The sequence below is a fragment of the Kogia breviceps genome, chromosome 7 (assembly GCF_026419965.1).
Source record: "Kogia breviceps isolate mKogBre1 chromosome 7, mKogBre1 haplotype 1, whole genome shotgun sequence".
In the NCBI taxonomy this organism is placed as follows: domain Eukaryota; kingdom Metazoa; phylum Chordata; class Mammalia; order Artiodactyla; family Physeteridae; genus Kogia; species Kogia breviceps.
In genome coordinates this window covers 220,008-247,859 of record NC_081316.1, presented here as the reverse complement: position 1 = coordinate 247,859, position 27,852 = coordinate 220,008, and the positions used below count along the sequence as shown (strand labels likewise).

Genomic DNA, 27,852 nt, shown 5'->3' with positions numbered 1-27,852 from the left:
TCTGTTTGCTTCCAAGCTCTAAACGTTTTAATGAAAGCAGAGCTCTTAAAACACCTCACTGACCCTTAACACAGGTCTTAACTAAATGTAAACAAGACCTGAATAATGGCCTTTTTTAATGTTCTGCCCATTCCAGGGTTAGGTCTTCACCCTTGATGTTCTGCACTTAACCCACCCAAGAGGAATGAACACCAGGGCATTAAAAGACCTGATGTTCAACCTCCTGTCCCGGGAGACCTCGGGGCTCTGGGCCCTGCTTGCCTCTCTGCCCTCATTTCACCAAAACACAAACCCAACCGCACCACCACCCAACCTCCAAGTACTCTGTGCACGTGGGCCTTCGTTCAGTTCCTTGCTCATTGCTACCACTGGACCTTTGCACGTGCAGTTGCCCCCACCTGGAGCCCTCTTCATCTAGTTAATTCCCACCGATCCTTCAGATGACAGCACAAGTATCACATCGCCATTCCTGGCCTCCTTGGCAAGGTCAGGTCTTACTAACATACACCTTCATCCCATCAGCTGTGTTGTAGTAGCTGTCACAGGTGCATTATTACATTTTACATGTGTGCTCAGTTGAGTAATGATTATCTACTCAACTGACTGTAAATTCCAGGAGAGCAGGGGTCACATCTGTCTTTGCTCACTGTTGTCTTAACAGTGCCTGACTAACAGGGAGGCGCTCGTATATCTGATGAATGAATGAACAGGTAAGTAGTGGACACCTACCGGGAAGATTCTCGAAGACATTAAGCCCCTCAGGGACCACGTCTTACTGAGGGTTTCATCACCAAAACCTAACAGCAGTGACAGTGACGATGATGCTAAGAGCTCCAAGTACCAAATACTTGGTGTGTTCCAACCCTGTGCTTACAGACTCTTTATGTAGTAACTCAATAACTCACAAGAATCTTGTGCATTGGAAGTAGGTGCATTTCCTATCTCTGTTTCACAGAAGAGGAAACCAAGGCACACAGAAGTTGGCAAGCTACTCAGTAAAAGGAAGGACAGTCATGAAATCCTAAGCAGTCTGCTACCAGCTGCTAGGCCATCCTGGCCTCATACGGCACCTAACAATGAAACAGGGCACAAGACATGTTTATAGAATACATGGCAGCTACCAGATGTCAACCCTCTACCCCATGCACCCCAGTGACCCATACATACATTATATACATGGACAAATGGACAAGCCCTCTCTGGAGCAGAAGTCTAGACAGATAAGGGCCTCAGAACTTAACAGTTACAAGAGTCTCATTAAAACCAACAGAAGTGGCAATAGGAGCCAAGCAGAAAACAGAACTGAAGGTAAAGCTCCTGGGGTGGGGTAGCTCCTTCCACCCCAGCTCAGGCCCATGGTGGGAGGGTCCCGGCCTGGCCAGCCACATACCTGATGTTTTCGTTCAGTGTGTAGAGCTCATTGCTTTGCAAGCCGCCCCCTTTAAAGACATTGATCACGGCAGTCTGGACACTGCAGGGAAATAGAAACGACCCCTGGTGAGTGGATCTGTCTCCCCGGGGCCATTTCCACAAGCAGCTCGGAGCTGAAGGTGGGTGGAAGGCCCACGAAGCCTGTGGCACAAACACGGCCACGTTTCCTATCCCTGGAACCCGTGCCTTCCATCTGAGGGTCCTTGGAGAGGAAGGGAGACTGAGGCCAGGAGGGCCCCCAAGCAGGCCCTGTGCCCGCCGCACTTTCGCGCAGGCTGGCGGCCCTGCTGGGGAGCAGCCCTCGTGAAGGGCAGGCGGTGGGCTCTGCTCTCAGGAGGCGGCGTGGCCACCACCGCTGGGCCTGAGAGAGCCCCCAGGGGCTTTAACTGAAAGCAGGAGGTGACCCAGGTCCGGGGTTCTTTCGCCGAGGAGACCTGTCTTCACAGGGCGGCCTGGAGACCCAGGGCCAACAGGAAAGGATAATTCCTCGCCTTTTTTTAATTTAAAAAATTTTTCAAATATGGATTTTAATTGTCCTTGCCTTTTAATGGTACCTCTGGGAAGAACTCCAGAGGGGCTGGCCTCACTTCCCCTTCCACTCCCATTCCTGCCACTATCTAGGCAGAAGAGTTAAGCCGCTGAGGGGCCCAGGTAAGTCTTGACTCCACGTTCTCTGGAGCCCAGCCCAACATTTCAGCAAGGAGCGGATCACAAGCTTGTCTTTACCAAGGGTTCCAGGCCTTTTTAAATGAACGAGCCTCCATTTAACATCAAGACGTTTCGGACACGTCCTCCCTCCCCACCATAAGGGTTGGGCATTCACTGAAAAATATCCGTAATAATCCAAATGACAAAGAATTCCATAATGCTTTAAAATACTGATGCATTGATGTATCCAAAAAGGAACCACACAGATTTGAAAAACAGCTCAGAGAAGGGCGAGACATAGAACGGATTCAGTCTCTACTCGATGCTGGGTGCACAAAAGAGCAGCTGGACGCCTTGCAAAGGCTACGCGGCTCCTCTCCCAGCCACCTGTGGCTCCCAGGTACGGATGACCCCTGGTTTACGCTGCTTAGTTAGCTGCTCACAGATCCTGTCTTAGCTCTCCAAATAGGGAACAGGTGACTTGAGGTTACTTATGTGTTGCCACCCCGGGGTCCTCCTGCAATTGGCGTGTGACTAATGAGCATGAACTGCAACTGCAAGCTCCGGTCCAACCGTCCTAGGCTGGTTAACAGACTCCGAGAGCCCAGAGGCCCCCGGGGGTCCGCTTTCCTTCTGCTAAAACAAGGAGAGCTGGGGAGCAGGAGTGGGGGAGGGACAAGTTAGGCGTGTGGGATTCACAAACTCCTATGCATAAAATAAACACGCAACACGGATTGACTGTATAGCACAGGGAACGATATTCACTACCTTGGAATAACCTATAATGGAACGCAATCAGAAAAAAAATAACTGAGTCACCAAGCGGTGCACCTGAAACTAACGCAACATTGTAAATCAACGCTGCTTCAATAAAAAAAGAAAACAATACTTTTTAAAAAAGGAAAGCTAATGGAGACGGTTGCTGTAGGGAAAAGCACTCTCTTCCCCAATCACCCCTGTACTCGTGACCTTCTGGAGCTGAGATCTCAGGAGACGCTGCAGCTCAGCCAGCCCCTGGACCTGCTCTGGGGCCGGCAGTGCCCCTGTGCCCGCCCGTGCCTCCTGTACCTGTTCCAGGCCGAGTTGGAGCTCAGCTGCAGAGCCTGGCGGGCTGCCTGGAAGCGGGGCAGGTCGCTGAGCGCCGGGGAGCTCATGAAGCGCGGTCTGGGCCTGCGGAAAGAGCCCATCTTGGGGAACTCGACAGGCAGGCTGGGGGCGAAGCCGCGGGTCATAAGTCCAGGTGAGGGGACGGCTTCTCCTCTGGACCTGAAGAGTCCGAACGCCCACCCAGCGGGCTTCTCCCAGGACTGCTTTCTGGCCCTCAGGCTTTCTCAAAACCACAACGTGAGCCAACACCTGAAAAGAGAGGGCAGCTTTTGTTGAAAACGCCTAGGCTGGGCAGACCCCATCTGGGAGGGAGTTGGCCGGGGCTTCCTGGCCAAACTATCCTAAAAACAATTCCAGGACCCCACAGCACCATCTATACCCCGCAGGGCCCCATTCACACGTGTTTACAGGCCTCTTGTGAGTTGTAACAGTGTGGTCACTTCCCCAAATCAGAAGCCAACGACAGTGGGTCGCTTGACTGCGGTTCCCGGGCGTGCACATCAGAGTTCGGGTGCTGGCCGGGTTTCTGGAGACCCCACGATGCTGCGCGTTAAGAGGTGGCTTTTTAAAAAATGGAGAACACAAGAGCTCCTTGTCCTGGCACTGAAGACCGTCCACGACGTGCCCTGACCTCGGCGGCCCATGTGTATCGCTCAGTATTTGCCAAAGCGTCAGTGCCTCTTCACGCAGGCTCATCCCCTCACCCTCTCTCACCTGCTGCGCATTGGTTCATTCATTCCATCAGAACATACTTATTGGTTACTATTTATTAACCATGTGAGCTGTGGAGCATCCAAAGATTTCTAAGACCTAGTCCCTGCCTTCCAGAGGCTCATGGTGTATGGGAAGACGACTGGTCATGTATCTGTTTACACCATAGATAGTTACGGAGCACCTACTATGCTCCAGGCACTCGGGTACTGGGGATACAATGGTGGCCCTGGAGAACGTGGTCCCCGCCCCATGGAGCTTACAACTGGCAGGCAATGCTCCATGCCAGCCTGACTCCCTCCCGGGCTTCTGATTGTATCTACCGGTTCCCTTACCCAGCAGCCCCTCCCTCTCTTCCTCTCTGCTTGTCTAAATCTAATTTACCCAGGATACCGTCTCCCGGAACCCTTTAAGGCTTCATGGTTAATGGCAGTGACTTTGAGTGCATCTGGGTTTGAGTCTTAACAAGGCCACTCCCAAGCTGTGTGACTTGGAGCTCATTAAGTCTGAGAGTCCACAGCCGTTGGCGCCGCCAACTTCCCAGGGCCGATGAGAGAGGAAGTGAGACGGTGTGACATGCCCAGCCGAACAGCAGACCCAAGGCTCTCAAGCATCAGGTGTTTCTGTTCAGACTCACCTCCTTCTTTCCTCGGCACTTTGGAACCTGTCATTTCAGTCTTTTAATCTTCAGTGAGCCTCAGGTCCAAACCGACGACTTAAAGTGAGTTTTGAAACTGGTCAGAGGGAAGTTCGGAAGGAAGCGACCAAGGTCATAGTTACTTTCTCCTTCCAAGGCTTTACGGTTTTAGCCCAGAAGCATCCTCACTGGCACCTCTCTCACCAGCTTACTCTGCCGTGACCCCGAAAACAATGCCGCAAGAAAAAGACACTCCAGCCGTACATGCCAACTTTCAGGTTGGCAGGAGGCGTAGGTTCTGCAGGCCCAACTGCAGCGTCAGAAGAAGGAGGAACCCAGGTGCCTCCTTCGAATGCAACACGCTGCTCTGGTCAGAAGGGGAGTGAGGCTGCTAGATGGGCCCTGAGGCCATCCATCCAGAGGGTGTGGGCGGTGCTAGCACTGTCTGCAGACAATCGCCACCGTGACAGTGAACTGGTAAAACCAAGAGCCAAAAAAAGGAACGGCTCGGCCCACCCCTTACATTGTTTTTAAAGGAAAGCAGACTCGTGTCCCGTTTTCTTTTACAATCTCCTGCCCTTCCACCCATTCTCAGACTGAGCAAATAGTGACTAAACTTTACCAGTTAATGCTGGGGAAGTTGTAACAAGCGCGCTCAGTTTCAGAGGGTCTCAATACTTCCCCAGGTGCCCCTGGAAGGTGGAAAGATCTGTGTAAACCCGTGAGTGAGGCAAAGAAGTCATGCAACCACAGAAGTCCCTTAGGAGGAAGCCTGAAACTAGCCGGCTTTGGGATTTGATTTGGCCGGTAAAGGTCACACTGTTAAGAGAGGCTCTGTTTCACTGCCCTTCTTTAAATGGGCCTGCTAAGTGCGATTCATCTGTGTAATTAGGGGCTGTTAAGTCCTAAATTTCATGAACATCCTAAACTCCAGGTGATGCAGTCGCCTCCCACTCAGGGGTCCCTGCACAGGGAAGTAGAAAGGTGAGCAGAACAGATGGATCCGGGGTTCAGCTTCCGGCTCCCTGCCGAAACGCCACTTCTCCAGGAGGCTGGGCTCCTGTCCCCACCCCGGCCCCACCCGACTTCTCAGTTAGCACCTCCCACCAGGCCGCCTGCTCCAAGCCGCGCGTGCGTACCTCCAGCAAGACGGCTGGGCAGACCCGTGCACACACGCGACCTTCTTAACTACGGGTCATGTTCAGCCAAAGGGATGATGACCACAGCCCCCTCGGCCTCCACAGCCCCCTCGGCCTCCACAGCCCCCTCGGCCTCCACAGCCTCCACGGCCTCCACAGCCCCCTCGGCCTCCACAGCCCCCTCGGCCTCGCATGAGCCCCACGGTAACACACAAGGAGCACCTCTGACCCATTCGTCCCCGGCAAAACCTGCCGCCCTCAGATACAGACAATCCAAAGCTGTCCGGGTCTCTAGAATTCTCCCTTCTGGACGGAGCCAGGAGGACCCCCCAGAGCACGCAGAGGAAGCTGCTGGGCGTGTTGACAAGGGTGGTCTAAAGGGAAAAGCTGATACACCCCGCGTCCACCTGCTACAGCACTGGCTCCTCGGACATGGGTTTGTCCCGACCTCAAAAGGACAAATCAGAAAGTGACAAGACGGAGAGGGCTTTGGGGTGAAGCCAGTCCAGGCCCCCATTTACAGGTGACGCAAGTGAGGCCCAGAGAAACGTCCAATGCGTCTGAGGTAGGAGAGAGCCGGGACGGGCCAGAACTCAGGCTCCCTGACTCCCCCCTAGGCCATCTGTAAAGCCCTTGAAGACAGGCGTCAGGACTTGCTCACCTCTTCCCTCCAGCCGAAGCGCAGTGCTCAAGATAAAAATGAAGGCAAGGCGGCAGCTAGTGAGGCGCCCCGGCCTGCCCGACGTGATGACAAGCACCGTCACCAAAGGGAAACTTGCTCACTAGGGAACCCCTGGCAGCAGGGCTAATTCTGCCCCTTGACCTGCAAGTTAAGTCACACAGCTAAATAAGCAGCAAATCACTGACCGACAAATGGCCTAATTCTACAGCCCTTTCCCACGTTGCGTTTGCCAGGCTACCAAACGCAGCCAGAAAATCAGCATCGAAGCTACCGAGTTAGTCGGGAACATCTAGGCACGAGATTTCTCATCCAAATTCGAATCTCACGCCCAGGAGATAAACAGGCATGAGGAACTCTAAGACCACGTTTGATGCAGACAAGAGGAGCTCGAGGAGAGAAGATGGAAAGAGAAAGCACGAAAGCACGACTGCCTTACTTAGACACCCCACCCCTTACTGCCTGTGTGACCTTGGCAAGTTTCTCGACCTCTCTGAGGCTCCATTTCCCCCTGCAAGAGATGAGCTTGCTAGCATGACAACCTCAGGGTTGAATGAGGATAAAATGAGTACATATCTGTAAAGCGCTTAGCTAGAACAGCGCGGGGCAAACAGCAAACGCTTCACAAGTGCTTGTTAAATAAATAAAATAACTTGTTATTTCTAAATCTCCAAGCAATGACAGCAGTAGACACAGAGCAGCACTTCCTCTAGCTTACGGCGACCACACAAACATCTGGAAAATACTCCACTTGGGAGCAGGCCAGGCCTCGGGGCTCCCATGGCGGCCACAGTGTATTAGGGTCTTTGGTAACTCACGACGCTATTTATTGAGGCCTATGATGCCTCTCGACTCCTTTCCTGCAGAGTTCTTTCTGGGCTGCAGCGGGGGTGGGTGTTGGTCACAGAGTGAAGCAAGCTAAGAATTACCAGCCCTTTGGCCCAGCAGTTCCACTTCTAAGAATGCACCCTACAGACGTGGTCACGTGTCCCCAAAGACTGGCAGATATGCTCATTCTTTGCAGTAACGAAAAACTGGAAACTACCGAAACATCCACGCAAAGGGGACACGTTAAATCAAGTACGGCACCCCCTAAACGGACGAGTTAACATACCATTCAAATTAACGCGAATGCCTGTAGTTCTGAAGGACGCGGGGTCACTAGAAGCTTTGGAAGCAGACAAACCCTGGCATCGATGCCCATTCTACCACTCGCTGACTGTACGAGGCAGAAACACTGGCCCCCAAAGATATATTCACTTTTTAGTTCTTAGAACCTGTGACTATTACCTCGGGTGGCAAAAGATGTGACTAGGTCAAGGATCTTGAGAGAAGGAGCTTAGCCTGGATTATCCAGGTGGGCCCAGAAATACAGTGACATGTATCCTGATAAGAGGGCTGCAGGACATTGGAGACAGAAGAGGAGAAGACACAGATACACACAGACAAGATATGAAGGTGGAGTCAGAGACTGGAGGGATACAGCCACAAGCCAAGGAATGCTGGCAGCCACCAGAGGAAGCTGAGAGAGGAAAGAAGTAGATCCTCCCAACGCAGCTAGAAGTTGGTATACTGTGAAAAAAAGAAAAGGAGATTCACCCCTAGAGCCTCTGGAAGGAGTGTGACCCTGTGACACATGGATTCTGGACTTTCGACTCCAGAACCGTGAGAGAATACGCTTCTGATGCTTTAAGCCACCAAGGCTGTGGGAATTTGTCATTGCGGCCAACGAAAAGAGAATATACTCACTCTGTGTCCCTGGACCGCTCTAGACTGCAGTCTCTACAGCTGAACCACGGGAACTTGGAGAGTTGTGCTGCCGATGAGAAAGATTACCCACGAGGGGCTTGGCGTGCTTCCTGGAACTACGCAGGTGCTACCACGGGTGCAGGGGCGGTTCAGAGCAAAGGGGCCAGAGCCAGGCCCCACGTCACCACTTCCAGCCAAGGCAGGCGATTTAGGATTGGTGGGGGGCTGGATGAGATGATTCAAGTAAGGCTTAAAATAGTCTTGGTATGCAGCAAGTGCTTGATATACGCTACCTATTGTTTATTTTTATTACTGCCACCATCACTGCTGTATTAGCCTGCTCAGTCTGCTATAACCAAATACCACACATGGGATGGTTAAAGCAACAGAAATTTATTTGCTTGCAGTTCAGGAGATACAAGTTCAAGATCAAGGCGTCAGCAAGTTCGGTTTCTCCTGAGGCTTCTCTCCTTGGCTTGCAGATGGCCACCTTCTCCCTGTGTCCTCACGTGGCCTTTCCTCTCTGTATGTGCATCCCCTGGTGTCTCTTGGTGTGTCCAAATCTTCTCTTCTTATGAGGACACCAGTCAGATTGGATTAGGGCCCACTCTAACAAGCTCATTTTAACTCAATCACTTCTGTAAAGGCCCTATCTCCAAGTACCGTCACATTCGAAGGTACTAGGGGCTAGGTCTCAACATATGCATTTGGGGGGGACACACTTCAGCTACAACCACCACCATCATCATTGTCACCACCACAAATCCTTCTTTGCCTAAAGTCTCTGAGTTACAGAAGCCACAGCGGCTCAGTAGATATTCCCTTGTGAAGGACCGATGAGGTTATTAACATTTAGAAAAATGTGCTTCTAAGATGGTTTAAGGGGTTAAGTTTTGGGTGCTGGAAGCGTTCACTTCAGTAATCTGGAAGGCCGGGGTCCTGTGTCCACGAAGCAGGAGGCAGCTAGAGGGTTACTGGGTGCTGTCACTGGCCTTGCTCTCCCAGGCTCACTGCACAGGGGCCTCTTTGGAAACCTCTGTACTCACGATCCAGAATGTGTTTCTTGGAGAAAAAGAATGTGGTTTCTTGCCTTCTCCTCGCAGCTGCCAGGGCCAGGGTACGGGGAGGGGTGCAGCTTACGGGCCGGGCCAGCGGGCAGAAGAAGATGGTACACTCAGCGGAAAATGCAAATGAATTCTACTAAGGCTCCAACCCTCGACTCTGAAAAGGGAAACAGGACCATGGCACGACTTAAAATAAAGAAGTGGGTGGCTTATAATGACTCTGAGGCTTCCAGGAAAAAGCCATTCTGAGTGTAAATAACAAAGAAGTCAAAGAAGACCGGGTACTCAGTCTGATGTGGCCGCCCAGAAAATGGAAAACGAGGAGAAACCAGTTCCCAGGGAAACCAGACAGAAAGCCCATCTGACACGTCCCCCACCCCCACCCCCCAGGAGACCCTGCAGGCAGGAAGCCCCGCGTGGAGCTCCTTCCCTGGGACACAAACACAGAAATGACGAGGCAACGTCCTTAAGCAGCATCAGGATTTAGATGCTGTCACTTAACTTCACCCATCCATTCTCTAACTGTGGCCAGAGAGATCTTTATAATGATGAGAGAGCAGAGAATGATAGCACATTCGTTGAGGGCGGAGTAAGGTGCAGGCACTTGACATGCATTATCTCGGTGTTTCTAAAATAAATTTAGGGGATCTTGACCAAAAACCTTTAGTGATGTAGATTAGAACGGAAAATACCAGCTGCACTGCATTTGGGAGAAACGCGTACGTTATACGTGTCCTCGTACCGAGTCTAAATGTACCGGGATTTCCTGCCGTCTGTAACATTCAAAATGTCTGGAAAGCCCTGTGTGCCATCACCAACCCCATCTTACAGAGAAGGAAATGGAGGTGCCACTTAGGACAAGAACCCAGCAGCCCAGTGCCTGTGATGCTTACAGCCATGTTGCTTCAACGACTTCAAAGGCTCCCCACAGGTCTCAGAATAAATCCCCAAACCCCAACCTCACAGTCTCACCTCCCTTCACTCTGCATGCCAGCTCACTGACTTTCCTTCATTTCCTCTAATACCACCCACTCTTTCCTGCCCCAGGACCTTTGCACATGCCGTGCCCTCTGTGTGAAGTACTTTCCACCCACTTCTCCAGGCTCAAACCAGCACACCCTTTATTGTCTAAACTCCCTTTGCTCAGAAAGGCCCTCCTCCCCTTCCCCCATGATCAGGTCACATCACCCCCATAGAGCACCCTCCTCACCTCCTTTGTTGTCGTACCACAATCTACCTCAAAACGTCACTACAGAATTATTTCTTATTGTTTTTATGAGGTCCATAAGGTCAGGGACTATGTCTATCTTGTTCTCAGGTGCATCCCCAGAGCTTGGTATAGTGCAGGAATTCCACAGATACCTGATGAATGAGCAAATGAACCAGCCCCCTGAGAGGTACTATTGCTGGGAGACACAGAAACTATAAGCAAGTGTCAGCTGAGGATACCGACACCTCAAATTACATAGGGCTTTACAGCATGAAAACATCCTGGTATTGAAATCTGACAAACCTGGGTTCAAATCCAGCCTCTACGATTTATTAACTGGGTGACCTGGATAAATGGCTCAACCTCTCTGAACCTCAGTTTCCTCGTCTGTCAAATGACTGTGGTACTTACCTCGACGTTGTTAACATTAACTGAGACAGCCCAGACCATGGCCGGGCCCATAGTAGGGGTCCCCCAAATTGTAGCTAGTATTAAAATGTTTATCGAACACTGCTCTTCACGAAGCCCTCATGGGTCCCAAAAGGTGACACCCAGCCATGGTGCGGGGCAACAGCCACCCTCACGCCCTGTTGGAGGGACAACTGCCATGCAGAGCAATTGGACGAGGTCGACCAAAATAACAACGGCTGTACCCTCAGACGCGGCAAGTCTACTCCCGGTAATGTTATTCCAGGCACGTCAAGTGGCTTATGGAGCCAGGGTTTTTACTACAGCCTTCTTCATAACAGCAGTGGGTTGAGAAGACCCTAAATGCTCAGCAACAGAAGACTGATTATGTCAACTATGGTACCCCATACTCTGGAATCTAAGAAAGAAGGGGAGAGACGGGGATGCTCTCCAGGGGACACTCGGAGTGAAGCGTGTTGAAAAGCTAAACATAGAATCATTTGTACATTAGGCTCCCATCTCCATAAACAAGATGAAAAAGAGTATTTGCCTATTTCATTGCATGAGCATAAAGTATCTCTGAAAGGACAAACCAGGAACTGCTAACACAGGTTCTCCCCGGGAAAGGAGCTGGGTGGTAGGGATCCAGAGGGGAACACTCTTCTCTATAAAACCCTTTTGTACCTTTTGAATTTTGAAACATGAAGATGTATTACTTATTCAAATAAATAAGTGAAAACAACAACGACCGCCCCCTACTTCCCTCCCTTCTCCAAAAGTAAAACTCAGTAGAAGTGGTTTGATTTGCTCAGAGTCACTCAGCTATCGGGGGGAAGTCAGGATTCAAACTTCAAACTTGGCTCCTGATTCCCAGCGCTGCCCTCCATCCATAACCATCCACTCACTCATTCATTCAACGCAAATTTATTTATTCAGCACACTTACTCTATAAAAGGAGCTGCCTTGTTAGGCATACATGGGTCAGAAAACAAACCCTGGTAAGGAAAGAAGATGAAAGGAAGAACCAGTTTCTTTCCGTCTTTGCATCATGCATCACAAACAGCCCAGAGGGCTGAGCCCGGAACATCCCAGAGAGTGGGCAGGACCAACCCAGGCTAAAGGAGCCACAGCCATGCCATTGCTCGATCCAATCGGGTTTGTGCCGTCTCAGTATAAAAGCCCAGCAGTCCCAGATCTGAATTTTCAAAGAGAAGCCCCAAATCCAGACTTTTTAAAATGTTGAAATCACTTGATATGTAAGTATCGGCAACTAAGTCACCAGGCCGACTAACGCTTTGGGAGCCTCACATATAGGTTGGTGACCTTTATTTTATCCCATCGTAGCCACGACAACCAAACCTCCTCACACCTTTTACCCAGAGCCTAATGGGGGTGTAACGTAAGCCAGCACTACCCAGACACTGTGGCCTTGGGTAAGTCACTTCCCTTCCCTAGATCTATTGACTTCTCAGCTAATTAAGAGTTTGGCTTTGCCGATGGCCACGATAACCTCTCAGCATCACCAGCCATGCATTCAGTCCCTACCCCGTAAGCCACACAAAACTGGGTGCCTTTGACAGACCTGGAGGGGGGTCAGACCCTGACACTGTGCACACACAGAACCAGCCCTCGGCCGATGTGTCAGCTCCCACCTGCCCCATCATCTGGCTGACCAGCCTCTTTAACCAACCGGTTCTCTCTCTTATCTCACTCTTACCCGTCACCGATTCCTCGGTAGAGCCACCCCCATATCACATACACACCCAGGTATACTCTTCACCAGGGAGAGCCAGCAGAACCTGGGATTTCACTAAAAGAAACACACACCAAACAGAAGCCTCTAAGCCAACCTAGGAAACCAGATTTGAACTACCCAGCCTCCGTCCATGGGATGGAAACCAAGTCAGAAGTAGGTGTGTTTTTTTTTGTTTTTTTGTTTTTTTGTTTTTTGCGGTACGCGGGCCTCTCACTGCTGTGGCCTCTCCCGTCGCGGAGCACAGGCTCCGGACGCGCAGGCTCAGCGGCCACGGCTCACGGGCCCAGCCGCTCCGCGGCACGTGGGATCCTCCCGGACCGGGGCAGGAACCCGCGTCCCCTGCATCGGCAGGCGGACCCTCAACCACTGCGCCGCCAGGGAAGCCCAGAAGTAGGTTTTTAAGAGCAGTGGGACCATTTTGCAAATCAATTGCCTACCGCGCCGAGTTTACTATCGTTGCTCCTCCTAAGAATATACTAACCATCGTCAGAGGCTGGTCATGACGGTGGGATGGTGCCGAGCCCCTACGGGCATCTAATCCCCTTAGTTCACGTCCACCCGAAACCAACCTACAGGAAGTAGGTTTTGTTATTCCCACTTTGCAGAGGAAGAAACTGAAGCCTGGGAATTGACTTGCCCAAGGTCAGAGGGCTACTAAGTGGGACCAAAAGTCAAATCCCGCCTGATTCCAGGGCCTGAACTCGCAACGCTCTGTTTTAACAACAGTTCTGTCTGCCACACAGTCACCACCCGTGCCTTCCCTTCTCAACCATCAGCAACTGCTTCTTACCAGGTTCAGGCAGCCTGTATGCTCTGTCCCTTACAGGAAGGAAGAAGCTTCGTTTCTTCATGGTACCTTCAAGCGAGCTGAAGTCATCGTGTTTACTTGTTCACTGTCTGACTGGCCCTGAGAGCCCGTAAGTTCCTCAAAGACCTGTAAGACCTTGCTTGTCTCGTTGACTGCTGTATCCCGCTATGAGCACAGAGCTGGGTACATAAAAGGTGCCCAGTAGATAATTTTGAATGATGGGATGCAATGCGGACTTCCAAGCCAGCAGAAAGAGCAGCCCTCCCGTTTCTGGGGGACCGGAAAAAATGCCCCTCCTGCTGCCTGAACTGGGGTCCACCGAAGCATCGTTGGACCTGGGTCACGCGGGCACAGAGTCCTGGGTCTGCACGCTGGTCGGTGGATCCCACAAACACAGCAGAGGAAGGTGGCTGCTGCAGAGCACGGCACACCCGTTGGGATTAAGGACCAAACTTCGCAACTTTGAGGAGACAAAAGACAGCCGAGAGACAGACACTCCCACAAACAAGAAAATGTTAAGGGTCAAGTTTGGACTATGGAAAAGGCTCAACAGGAAGGATGAGGCAACCCTCTCAGCACTCCGCTGGAAACCGAGCGCGGGCAGAAGAGTCGGGGAGTCTGAATTTGTGCAAGAGTAAATATCGACACAAACAGGATGCAGGCGCATGTTTCTCTGTTTCAAAGCGTTGGCTAAATGTCCACAGGACCCAGAGCACTGGCAGTTCAGATCCGTCTAGAAGTAATTATTTCACCCACATCATCATCATCCCCCAGGCCTGCAAACCACGGTATAATCACCAGAAAAATCCCCTCCTGTGATACAAGTCAAGCAAAAGTGTGGGGAATAACCACACAACTTATCTACTCCTCTCTAAGCCCCACTTTGAGGAGGGAGTTTCTTGGAGTGCAAACTGTTTGGGTGTGGCCTATAAATGCCATCCAGAGCAATGCTGCAGTGCCTCCCAGATGATAAACCAAAAGACTAGACACCAGCGGTAGCCAAGACCGACCGTGATGTCAGCAGTTACACTGCTGACATGGAACATACATAAATCCCTGGGGGGTGACACAGCGGTCAGAAGCTACCGTCTGGCAGCCAGCAAGAGTTTCCAGTGTGGGGAAATGCGCTCTAGATTAACATGTGCGATTTATTAAAAATTAGCTTCACTCTCCCGCTGCAGAAACAGGATGGAGTGCTTTTTCGTAAGAAAAGGAGATGAAGGGAAAGGGCACTTCTTCCTATGTCATGGGGCCAAGTGTAAACAGCACTGGATAGAGAGTCAGAAGCCTGGAGGGGCTCTTGGGATCTGATCATTTCGGGGAGGTCATGAGTTCGATTCAAGTTCATGCAACCACCACATGTTAGAAGGTCCGCTGTGTGCCAGGATCTAAGTAGAGGAAGCCATATGGGGCAAAGAAGAATAAAGCATCTGCCCCCAAGGGGCTCGGGGGCTCACAGGAAATACTCAGAAGTAATGTTATAAATGCAAGCCGACACCGAGGGCTGTAACTGAACATGGACAGTTGAGACAAGATTGACGCAGAAATGTTAAATCACCTTCTCCAGTTACGAAGTAAAGTTAATGAAAGGTCAACCGAAAATACATGCTCTCCATTTTCTTGTCTGTTTCTCTAAAGAATATGGGCGCTGGTCACTGGAAAGGAAATTTGGAGAAGGAAAAGCAAGCTTTCATAGGTAAAGCTCAACGAGTATCCTTTTCTTTTTTTTTTCCATCTGTGACAGAAAAGGATGGGACAATATATCGCATTTTAATAAATAGCTAGTGAGTAGCCACTACCCAGGATGCAAAGATGTGCCAGATGTTGTCCTACCAGTAATAAAGAAAAGAGAAAAAAGGAATACTAGTTTGCTCACGATGAAAGAGAGACACAGGAAGGCCTAAAGCTGAGATGGCAAAGTCAGTGCCTACAGCGGCCGAGGCAGAAAACACAACCACGCTTAGAAGGCCAGGTGGGGACCATACCAAACTACAGAGAACATTCAGTCTTCTTTTTGTTTTTTTAAAGAAAAACTGGAAACCTGTGTTTATATGTCAAATCTCCCAATTTTTAAATACTGGAAAAAATAATCTTTTTTTTTTTTCAAAACACGACTCAAAGCAAACAAGACATTTCTGATGCCAAAGTTTGGCTCCCAGGCTGCCAGTTTTTGACTGCAGAAAAACACACACAGCTCCTAACTGCCGGCGCTGGAGGAATAATGAGGGAAAAGTGTGGAGGTCACTTAGGCAGACCTGTGGGAAGATGAATCCAGTCCTGGGAAAAATAAATAAAGTAACTGAACAAACAAAATCAAACTCCAGGGGCCTGTGGTATAACACTCACCACTGACATCTGCACAGCACTTTATACAGTCAGCCTTACATATCTGCAGGTTCTGAGCCCTCGGGGACAGAGGGCCGAATGTAAAGAACTTGAGCATCCTTCGATTTCGGTATAGGGAAGGGGGGAGAGGTCCTGGAACCAGTGCCCTGCCGATTCTGAGGGATGACTGTAGTTGCTAAAGCTCATTTTCATGTCATCTCAGTTGATCTTGTTCTCAACAAGCCTCGGAAGTAGGCATCATTATGACCTCTATTTTAGAAGGGAAGAGTTTCTGGTTCGGAGGCCAGAGGGGCAACTGGTCCCACCGCTACGGAAGGATAATAGCACCACGACTCAAGTCTGGGACTAGTACTTTTCCAGAATTTAAGAGAAGAACTCCAGACTATTGTATTTTCTAGACATCTTCCAGGTGATTCTGATGTACAACCAGGATTGACAACTCTGTTCTAGGGAGGACCAGTGTTCTCAGCCAGGCGTGATTTTGCCCTCCTCTCCTCCTGCAGGACACATTCGGCAATGTCTGGAGGTATTTTCTGGCTGCCATACTGGGGAGGTGTGAAGGGTAGTACAGGCATCTAGCAGGTGGAGGTCAGGGATGCTGTTAAACTTCCTACAATGCACAGGACGGCTCCCCACAACAAAGAATTGTCCAGCCCCAAGTGTCAATAGGGCCAAGGTTGAGAGACTCTGGTCCAGACTCTAGTGAGGGGCTACTTAACCAGCAACCTGAGAATCAGCAAAATCAGCATCACCTGGGAGCTTGCTAGTCTTTCAGGCCCCAACCCAGACCCCCTGAATCAGGTTCCGTGGCTTGACAAGATCCCCGGGTGATTCGTGTGCACTTGGAGGAGCACTGCTCTAAACCACACTTCCTTGGCTGTCACAGAATTTTAGAAGAGGAAGGAACCTTCGCGGAGACCAATCTCGTTATTCTGTAGAGAGGAGCACTGAGCAAACGGGCCCAGGGTCAGACAGCTTTGCCCACGGCACAGTCGGGGTCGGATTCCAGATCTCAAATGCCTGACCTGTGTTGTCTCCAGGACGCCAGTTAGGACCAACGCGTGCCCTCTTTGAACAACTCCCCCCTCTGCAAAAGTTGATTCCAACCTTTGGGGGTGTCTTGGGGGCTTTTCTGAAGCCTGAAAGGAATCAATGATCCTGTTGGTCAAGTTTTTTTTTGTTTTTTTTTTTTTTTTAAATTATCTCAGAACACTGCAAAGGATTACCATGTTCACCCACTACTTCTGCCTCCAGGTATTTTACAATGAAAGTGGCCATACAGCTGCGCAGCGGTAGACTCCAGCAGCCAGCAAGCTGCAGTGGAGTTCTCCAGAATGACAGTAGCCGCTGCCGTGGTCTCCCCCAAAGACATCTAGGGAATGATGCGGAACCCGTTCCAGAGGTGTATTTAGAGTTCAACAGCAAGCGTAAAAGGGTTTACACGGAGGGTTTACGCAGCTGAGGTCGTGAGCAGGTTGTAACAGGGTTTGAGGCAGCTTAGTTCAGAATAATACAGACACACGTCAGAGCCCTTGCTGGTTTTTTGCCCCCAGTCCTTGGGAAGAAGAGGAAAACAAATTCCTTCACGTGTTCTCCCAGGCTCAGCTTAAATGGACATATACTCTAGTTCCTGAATGGCCAAGGGAACCCCTAAGTGTCCCCTTAATCCTAGTATTTGCTAGAAACCTAACCCCCGTCACAGATGCCTTCAGCAAAACACAGAACTCGGCCTGTGTCCAAAAGAACCAGCAAAGTTGAAGGAAGTTCTGTAAGAAATGAGAGAAGCAAGAAACTGGAGGTGTTGCTGGTGTTTGGTGATCAGCTAAAGTGAAACCAGAACACTTATGAGTGCCTGAGAGAAATCTCATATTTACACCCTAAAATTGAGGTGAGGGAAAGAGAATGAAAGCTTCGAGGTAAATACGTGCTTTTTGTAACATATGGTTATATGCGAAATAAATTGTACGAATAATTATGAGAGGCTGCTTGGGCAGTAGCAGGGGTAGATGCTGACCTGGCTTTCCCATAGGCCATGGTCAAGAGGGAGAGAGATCTTTGGGTGAGTTCCACTGCTCTCCAGAACCCTTCTGGGCACAGTTCACCGTAAGCACAGCAGGGCTGGAAGAGGCGGAGGCAAGTGAGGCATGTCTTTCAGGGCCATGCTCTGGATGTCTCACTCGCCTCACCTTGGTCCCAGCCCCAAAGCACACCCACCACCCACTTGGATAAAGAACAGTCATATTTTTGACTCAAAGCTGCCACACAGAGTAAAGGTGGCTGACTTTCATTCTAAGCCTAACTTTTTACTACAGAGAAAAATAAGCGAGCCATACTCCACCCTGAAAGCCTACCGTAGGTGTCTCTACATTTCCGACAAAGACCTCGGTTAAGTGACTCGCTCGCCAGCCAGCCAGAGCCAGCTGAACCTGGCTATGAGCTTCTGCTTTTTAACCAAGCCAGTATACAATAATATCATTTATCATCCTGTTACAGAAATGTAATATTTTTTAAAGGGAGGAGGCAGAGAATGTCCTCCACATATTTGAAGAATATATACAAAGCCCCCAAACGTCCAGAATATGTTAAAGCTGCAACTATCAGAGGGCCAAAAAAAAAAGAGAAAGAAAGAAAAAAAGTCCGCTTAAATTTAATAGACCGTTTAAATTCCTAGTTGATGCTAATTAGAGAGCAAGCAGTATTTCTTTAAACCCCTGCTAGACAGAGCTTAATCCAATTTAGATAATCACTAACGTTCGCTTTTTTTTTTCTTCTTCCTCTTTCTCTCTCTCGCCTCTAAATGAAATCCAAGGATTGATCTACAAAGGCCATAAACTGGCAAAACGTAAGAAAAGAATAAAGAGAGAGATTGGGTGACTGTTACCTCAAAGAGCCAAGTCCAATTAAAATGGAAACAGGTCTCACGGACTCCCTAATTTATATCGACTATAACCTGGGGTTTCTAACAAGGCCTCTTCACAACAGAAGCCATGCCAAGGGAGGTGGCAGTACTTCCTCCCCCATTTTCCCCTCTCAGCACCTCGTCGGGCAGGCTGATCGCCAGGTCTTGCCCAGCAATGAGACAGCCATCCCCAGCCAGACCAATGCCAGTAATTCTTAAATTCACAATACCTTCTGGGCCTCTCTCCTTCTTCCATGGGATAACTACTGTCAGAATTATCCAGACTGTCCCTTTAGTTCCTCCATTGTTCACCCAACTCCTGTGCCCTCATTTTAGTGCTACCACACTGCTCTGATCCAGAAACTTCCATGTGAACAAGTAGGACCTTCTTGAGTACTTGGGACCCTGGGTTCTTCATGGAAGGCCTTCAAGGGTAGATATCAAAATGAACTAGAAAGAACAAGGGGCTTTAGTTAATAGCTGTGTGACATAAGGAAAGTAATTAACCTCTCTGAGCCTTCATTTTCACATCTTAAAATAGTGAAAAGAATAGCTACCTGCACAGCTGTTGGGAGGTTCAAATAACATTACCATGGCTGGACCTGGCTCACAGTTATTGCCCAGTAAATAAGTTGGCTCGTTTAACTGTACAAGTTTCAAGGTAAACCTTGCCTTGGATCTTCAGCCCCTGACAAAAGCGTAAATAACTCAAGTTCACCTCTGATGCCCCTTTATTGCTTTGTATCATCTATGCTCCCAGCCTCCTTCTTAGCTCCAAAGGGGAATCTTCCCTTGTGAAAGAGTGCCTCCAGCTTAACTGGGTACCACTGTCTCTGTTTCAAAATTACTAACCTCATACCACCATACAAAGCCCACAAAATATTTTATTCCCAACTTTCAGGAACTGAAATATTAATTCCCACTGACTTGTTCACCAATGATACTTTCTATAAGCATTGCTTTTAGCAAGCATTTACATTTAGCACATACAGAGGCAACTCTAGGGAATAAGCGTTCAATGATGAAAGCTAAACACAGCAGGGATCTTTCACAGGGTCTCACACTCTACTTCTCAAATCAATTCTGTACTGGTCTAGCTCTGCAAAAAAAAGACGAACATGAAAAAGGCTACAATTCAAGAAGATTTCATTATATTTTACCTTGTACAAGGGCAATACAAAAGGAATGACCACAGCGGATGATACACATGCACACCTACAGATTCCCTAAGGTAGAGAAATCATTAAGAAATCCACAAAGCGCTTACTGATTTCAATTTTCTACAGATGAATAGTTTAAATGTTGTACATACATTGTCGAAGAACGAATTGAAGATTATGACATTAGCTCTGGATTTCCAGCATGAAATTTTCGAATAGCAGTGGTGATAGTTTTCTAAAGACAAGACTGGGATTATTTTTTTCAGTTAATTGAGCCACTCTGTGATATTATGTGACATTTAAAGAAAAAAGCCACCAAGTTAATCCGCTATAAGATGATCTAATTAACAACTGAGGAGAGACATCTCCAGAACAGGCTGGCACTACAAGGCTGGAGTGACAGATCTGGAAGCCATTCTCAGCTCCACCCTGTGTGTGTTGCTTTGGACAAATTACTTAAGTTCTCTAAGCCTCGGTGGGCTTATCTGTGTAATGGGGATATGATAGTACCTATTTCATCATTGTTCTGGTGCAGATTATATAATATTATCAGAGTCTGTTAGTGCAAAGTTTCAGACATATTAAGACCACAATAGGCGCTTGCCCCCTCCCCTTTTTTAAAATACAGGGAACATTTTTGTAATGTTCAAACACAGATCATTATTGAAATTTCACCCATTTGAAATAAGTACACATCCATGACCCTCTGGATCTGAAAGAAACGAGGTCTCCTCGAGAAATGATTTTGTCTAAACTAAGCCCTTAAGAAAAGAACCCAGTCAAACAAGCCTATTTCTAACGCCTTTCTTTTTTACACTACTAATGGTTCTGGCTGTTAGAAGCTTCAGTAAAATACTGAAAGGGCAATCAATGGTTGGAGCTGAAAAAACCAAAGACAACTTCGCGGACTGACCAAGCATTGTTTCCCTTATCTGCTACATTCTACAGAAACACTCTGAACAGCACCCTTGGTCAGATTCTTGGGCTGAATGCAACCAGAGAAGACCGGCCAACCAGGTTCCACAGAGAGGAGAGCTGCACTTTCCGCAGTCGTACAAGGAACCTCATCAGGGGCTAAATTTAAAATGTGGCTAAATTAGTTTCTGCAAGCTCCACCTCTCCTCCTGACCCGCTTGCTGCTTCATGTTGTCAGTAACAGCGCCTCCCAGCCAGAGAGCAATTTACCAGAGCGCAGCACCCTAAAATATTGCAGCATGTAGGCCAGTGAAATGTCATGACTGCACCCATGGTGGTCACTGAAGGGAAGTGAAAAGGGCAGTGTCTGAGGCTTGATCAGCGAGCACCCTTTGATGGGGGAGGGGCAGGGGATGGAGACAATCTGGAGTTGGCGTCCTTGACTGCTTCGGTCCTTTGCAGTGGGTCATTTGGATTTGCAGGTATCGTCTGGGCAACAGGTCCAGAACTCTGCCCCAGCGGGGATGCCCGCAGACTCCGGCCCAGAACTATTTCCAAGCGAGTCTCCAGAGCAGACCTGCCGCTGGGCCGCCTCGCGTGAGCCTTCCGTCTTGTGGGGCGCATCGCAGTAATTGAAACCTTGCACTCCGCAGACTGTAGTGCGTCTATAAATACTCACCGCCTTACTGCTGACAAACAAAACGCGGGCTCCCGGCACCGCGGGGGAAGAGGCGGTGGCATGTGACCAGAGGCAGGTGGGTAGAACAAGGGGAAAACCCTGTTGCCGACCACAGAGGCACCCCACAGCCGATTCCTGAAGCACGGTTTGCAAGTAACACAACCCGGTCTGCCCTCGAACGGCCGCCCCTCGGGAAAGGGGCGGAAGGGGCGGAGGCTCCAGGGCGCCCCCTGTGCGCGCGGGGAGCTCTGCTCGCGCGCACAGTAGGCGCACAGCGGGAAGCCTCTCCAGAAGGAGGTCCGGCGGGAAAGGTGAAGCGGAAAGGGGTTGCCGCCGGCGAGGAGAGCCGCCCGGCCCGCCGGGTCTCCGCAAGCTGCGCCCGGGCCCGCCCCAGTCGGCAGAGCGCGCACGTCCAGCGGCGCTCGGGACAAAGCGGCTCACTTCTCTGGCCTCCCCTCCCACGCCTCTCTCCGGAAAAGGGGGGAATGGCAGGAAAAGATGGGGTGTTTCGGGGCGCCGCATCGCCCGCGCCCGAGTAGGGGCAGCTCTTTAGATTTGCCCCTCAGGCCAGAGAGGAGAACGAGAAGGACCGACAAGCAAACTTTCTTTTTCGATCTCCTGGCACAGCCTGCGTCCCAGGATCGGCGGCGTCCCGCGTTCCACCCCACAGCGGTCCCTCGCCCACCCTAAGGTGCGGACGCTGCGCGCGTTTCCCGCCCTCCCCCCGCGCCCCCCACGGTGGTCGCGAGCCCCTTCCTCTATACCCGCCTGCAGCGTCCGATTGGAGGATCCTTAACCACGCGGGGGTCCCCACCCGGTTGCCCCCAAATGTAACGCTTCCCCCAAGGCCCCTCCCCGTGCCCCGCCGTTTTGTGCCCGGCGATTTTGTTCTCAATCCCGTGCCACTGCTGAGCCTGACTCCAGCCCCTCCCGAGTCACCTCGAGTCACGCACACCCGCAGCTCGCCTCCGCCCCAGACTCCGCGCGCTCAGGGAAAAGTTTCCGGTCTTCCCGAGAAAGTTTGCTCACCCGAGAGCAGTGAACGACCTGGATGGCTCTCGCCGCCGCGCTCTGCTCAGCCGCCTTCTCTCTCTCCTCTCCCGGCTCTGCCCTCCGCGGGGTCCGGTCCAGACTCAAGTCCTCTCCGGCGCGAGTCCGCAAACGCGGCGGCAGCGGAGCTCCCGGGGCCGAGCTGGTGACACGTTTCCCTCCTCTCTCATCTTACGACCTCCTCCTCCCCCCCCTCCTCTTCCTCCTCCTCCCACTTTTCCTGTCCTGTGCTCATCGCTTCAGTTTCTCTCCAGCAGCCCCCATGCCAGCCCCACCTCGCCCTCCCCCACTTCTCCTCCCCAGCAGCAACTCTCACCTTGCTAGGGAGGGGGGCAGGGGAAAGGGGGCGCCTGCGCTTAGATCCAGTTCAACAATTTCAGGAAATCCAGCGCTTTAACTTGAAAAGCTGGGGAGGATGCAACAGGTCATGGGAGCTTGGCTCTGCGTTCCCCTCGCACAAGACGAGACTCCCCACCTACCTCCACCCCTACGAAGAGAAACTACCAAGAAGCCACGGGAGTGACGCTAGGGCCCACCAGAGGACTCGATCCTGGGGCTTTTGTCGTTGCTTTAAGGAGCAGTCCTGAGGCTGATTCCAGAAGAAGTTGTTTTAAGGGCATCAATGAAGATTTAATTCCAGTGAAGTCTCTCCCTTAGGTTTGCAAAACTCTCTTAAAATTCTCCAATTCTCTTTGCAACTGAAGGTTTAGTGAATTGGAGGGTACTTCAGAGTTTGAAACAGCAGAAAACCAACCAATCCCCAATTAAAAACAATGAAAATTTATTTTCAAAACTTTTTTTTTTTTTTGCAGGTGTTAAGAATTTGATGCAGCTGTTTTCTGGACTCACTGGCTTGCATAATTTCACCCTATGGCTGAGCAGGAAATACTTTACAAATGCTGCCTGTTCACACATCACACTTAGGCTCTGAAACCACAGTGACATTTGCTGAAAAAAGATGTCTTTTAATGTCAAAACTGAGAAAAAAAATCGTGTTTATTTTGATCACTGTGGCCTTACAAAACCGATGTAAGGTTGGCTGGTCAGAGTGTGTGCCCAAGGAGGGTTCCGTGAAGCTCTGGGTGCCCCCCGCCCCTTGTCCATTGATATCAGATAAAGCTAAAGTATTCTCAACAAACCCCAGGACGACAAAGAGACTTTAAACTTCATCCCAAGAATCACAGACAATGAAAGGCACCGGACAAAGCACGTGCTAGGAAAAGAAACGCTTGAGAGGGCAGTGGTCAGCGAGGAGACTTGGGAGATGCGTTGAAAAGCAGCGGTGTTGAGCATCTGAGAGCCAAAGCCTGGAGCCAGAAGGTCAAGGTTAGTCGACCATCATCTCTTACTAGTTGCATGATATTAGCCAACTAACCTACTTCACCGCTACCCCTTAGTGTGGTCCTATGAAAATGGGGATAAAAGTAGTAGCTAGCTCAGCGTTGTTATGAGGACTTAATGAATTTCATACAGAGAAAGTGCTTAGAATCTCTGCTGGGATTCAACAGATACTAAGCTATTATTATTACTATCATTATCCTGCAGGTCTGGGAGGTGGAAAGGGAGTCTTCGTTCAATGAAGCCTCCCCTATTCAGTCTATTTAAAATTGTAGCTCACGCCTCCCTCCCAATCCCCTTCATTCAACTCTACTCTTTCTTTTTTCCATTGTATCTATCACCTTGTAGCATTTTATGTGACTTACTTTTTTAAAAAATGTATTGTCTCTCCCACCACCTCTTGCTTCTGTGCTAGAACATCAGCTCTACAAGAACGTGGATTTGCTGTGATATTACTCAAGATCCTAGGAGAGTTCCTGGCATATAGTACCTCCCCAGTAAATATCGTATGAAAGAATACGTGAATAGATTTCATTTAGCAAATTTATGCCACGCTGACCGCATGTGGTGGGTTGGGCTCTGTGCAGTAAGAAAAAACTTAATCACCGGGCTCTCCGAGGATAAAGGTGGCTCCCTTTACACTCCCTGTAAAGATAAGTATTCACAATATAGGCGATGCCAGCTTGGTGGGGACGCCATAAAAGAATGTTCAAGGATTGGAAGGGAGGTTTAAAGAGGTTAAACTCTCTTCTAACCCTAAGGGTTGCTAATTTTGTGAACAGAATTTCCTTAAAATAAGAAGGAGCCAACATTTTGGTGCAAATCAGAGCTTTGCTCTAAGCTTTGCTCACCATTAATACCAATGTATTATACTTGTCACCACCCACATTTTCCTCAAAATTCTAACTAAATATCAGTGGAACATTGGCTTTTCTTATTAAGAAATAGAATTTTGTTAGAAGAAACCAATACAGATCATGCTACTTAAATATTCATTTATGGAGGAGGAAATTCTAGTTCTTTATTAGATATATCAGGTACACAGCTTACCATGGCTACAGCCTCTGAAATGGAAGTTGGCCCAATCAAGTTTCCTGCTGAAAGGGTAGGCCTTAGGCAGCCCCAGTGGTCACTGACCCAAATGCAGCCAAACTCTGTGATAAACTCCTCTGAGAAACTCTGGCCTGAAAAGGTACATTGGGCCAATCAGATTCCATTTCAGGAATGTGAAAACACACACACACACACACACACACACACACACACACACGTACCTAGCATCCAGAACAAAAGCTGAAAGGTCATGACTTTATCTGAACTCTAGTTTCTAAAAACTGTCTGTAGACTAACTAGTTATATATTAGATGTATACTGTTTGAACCACACGGTGTCAACGTTTTCTAAATTACTTGCCAACATGTAAAAAGCAGCAAACTTCATGCAGAAATATGGATTTTCAGCTTGCTTGAAAACTCTGGATGACCTGGCATTGTCCATGGTGCAGGCCTGCACAGCCAAAATTAGCTTCTTTCCTGTTAAACAGGGCATGCACTTTCCAGTTTGCCACAAGCCCAGCCACTCCCTACTGTCTACTTCTCTTGTTCCCAGCCTGTGTCACCCACTTCCCTGCCACCCAGATGCAGCTAGAAAAGGGCTGCTGGCATATAGTTGGAGAGGCAGGGGTGGGGGAGGGGGCCAGAGGTCTGAGTCGGCAGAAATTATGTAAGAGGATGGCATTAGTTCAAACCATTTTTCTCCCAGCAAGAGAACCCCTTCGTAAACAAACTTTGCATGGAATTGCAGAATTTGAACGCTACTGAGGTGAAGGAAGCTATGGGGTAGGGAGGGAGGCAGGTGGGCACAGGGGACAGCAGAGGCCCTCACTAGGGCTGCCTTGGGATCAAAGCCACCATCCAGTTCTTGCTCTTCCAGAGGTCTGTTGTTCCTGCTTTTCCTTTGTTCCCATGACAATGCCTACCCCTCCCAATCCATTAATCATTTCTACCTCCCAAAGCCTAATCAGACCAAGTTTAGGAAGGGTTAGATGACTTGTCTAAAATGATGCACAAACAAGGAAGAACAGAGCAAGGACCCTTAATGCCAGCTCAGGATTCTTGTTCTATACTATACTCCCTCTTGGTCTGATTCACTGCTTTCCTCTCTAAATAATAGTGAAAATTCCTTCAGTTTGCAGAAGCATAGCATGTAGTAGCTTAAGGGTCTGGTATATAATAGGTATGAAATAAATATCTGCTGAATTTAGGTGTTTAAGCTCTGATCTCCAGTTCAGACCTCCTTCCATGACACCTCAAGGTCTCATATCATATCGTATAAGTATTCCAATGAAGAAAAAAAATCATCACATCATTCCATAAGTTTTCCCCTCTTTACAGATAGAAAACTGGAGGCCCAGAAAATCCAAGATCCTTTGCTAATAGCTGGTACAGAGCTTGTGAGGAACACAGATAGGTGCCCAGGCATATGCAGTTTCGAACACATAGTTTTTCAGGTCCTTGGAGCTCAGGTCATAAAATAAGTTAATGTAGTTACTTATGATAAATGCCAATCTAGATACAGAACTTGCGTAAGCCCTCAATATATGTCCACAGCACTGCACCATCCATAAAAACAGGACCATTTGAAAAATAAGCTCAGCATCTGATCTAACACTGGGGTATAAAATCAGTGACCTTTGGTATATAGCAGGAGGACTTAACACACAAATGAAAAATCTGGCTCTCCTTCTGCCTTCTTTTTAACTTCCACAGTAAGAAAAACTGAAAACCTTGAAGTTTGTTTTCGGGAAGAATTTTGGATGATACAAAAAAAAAAAAATTGTTTTTGTTCGTTTCATTCTTTGTTTGATAGCAATGGGCTGTTTCTGGTATGTTGGCTTTTTTTCTATCAATTTTATCTTTTAGTATTGGGAAGTGCCTCTCCATTCTAAAGGGGTTGGTATTTAATTCAGTCTGAATGTGTTTTGAGAATAACTTGAATGAGCACATCTTAAAAGTGAAAAGAAGTTTAGCAATCCTACGTGAATTTTCCCCAGATAATCCAGATTTCAATTATTCCTTCCCACAATTCCAAGTCAGTCAGTTGGTCGACAAATATTGAACCATCACTTATTGGTGTCAGGTACTGGGGATGCCACAGTGAGCAAAAAAGACAAAGTCCCTGCCATCAAGAGGCAGAAAACAAACAATAAATGTGGAAACGAACACATAAAGGTAATTTCACATAATTTCAGGTACTGATCTGTGCTATGATGAGGATAAAATGGGGTATTAGAGTGATTGGAGGAAAGAAGAGAAATGTTTTATCTTTGGTTATCATGGATGGTCTCTCAGAGAAGGTAGCTTTGGAGTTGAGATTTAAATGACAAGAGGCAGCCATAGGAACAGAAGAATGTTCCAAACAGAAGAAAAGGTCAGTGTAGAGGCCTTGAGTCGAGAAGAAGCCTATCAAGTTAGAGGGATAAAAAGCAGGGCAGTATGGTTGAAGCCTAGCAAACAGGTCCAAGAAATAGATCAGGGTCAGGTCGTATGGGACCTGGTAAGTCATGGTAAGAGTTGGGTCACAGTGGGAAGTTATTGGAGGGTTTTAGGTAGGAAGTAATGTGGTCTGATTTCTGTATTCGAAAGATCCCTCTGGCTGATATGTGGTTCATAGACTAGGAAAAGGGCAAAACTGAGGGCTGGCAGTCCCTTTAAGGAGGTGACCACAGTAGACCAAAGAAGAGATGATGATGCTTGAATTCGTTTGAAGCAATAACGTTTGTAAAACATTATAGAATTAAAGATGATGAGACTTTCTGATAGATTGGATGCGGGAAGTAAAGACAACCATCGTGGGTGGTACTTCCATTTCTTTGTTAGCAATGGGGTGGATAGTGGTACCATTTACTGAGATGGCAAGGACAGGACGGAGAGCGAAGTTAGAAGGAGAATTACTAGTTCTGCTTTAGCCATGTTATATTTGAAATGCCTGAAGTGAGAGCCAAGCAGAGATGTTAAAGAGACATTGGAATATATGAGATGGCATTGAGGGCTGGAGAGAGAAATAGGAGACCTTTCAGTGTTTACAGATGGTACTGAAAACCAAGGAACTAGGTATGA

At 48.9% G+C, this 27,852-nt stretch overlaps 1 protein-coding gene and 1 long non-coding RNA gene across 11 annotated transcripts in view; one reads left to right on the top strand and one right to left on the bottom strand.

The window, feature by feature from the left end:
* Positions 1-27,852, bottom strand: part of LOC131759290 (proline-rich protein 5-like) — a 214,089-nt gene that overhangs the window by 125,802 nt on the left and 60,435 nt on the right. For 3 of the 10 annotated variants that reach the window (XM_067036993.1, XM_067037000.1, XM_067037001.1), the window contains exons 1-3: positions 22,376-22,569; positions 3,148-3,435; positions 1,391-1,471 (exon numbers count right to left, since the gene is read on the bottom strand). The exons of 2 other annotated variants lie outside the window; for them this stretch is intronic. In XM_067036993.1, the coding sequence (XP_066893094.1) occupies positions 1,391-1,471; positions 3,148-3,311 (245 nt within the window). In that variant the 5' untranslated portion in view covers positions 3,312-3,435; positions 22,376-22,569. Of the gene's footprint in view, positions 1-1,390; positions 1,472-3,147; positions 3,436-22,375; positions 22,765-27,852 lie in introns of those variants that run through there. 5 more of the 10 variants (XM_067036994.1, XM_067036998.1, XM_059068212.2 and 2 more) reach the window with 4 other exon arrangements.
* LOC136794453 (uncharacterized) lies at positions 21,601-27,571 on the top strand. Its single transcript, XR_010841220.1, has 3 exons — positions 21,601-22,037; positions 23,209-23,722; positions 26,128-27,571. It is a non-coding gene; the product is annotated as an uncharacterized lncRNA (long non-coding RNA).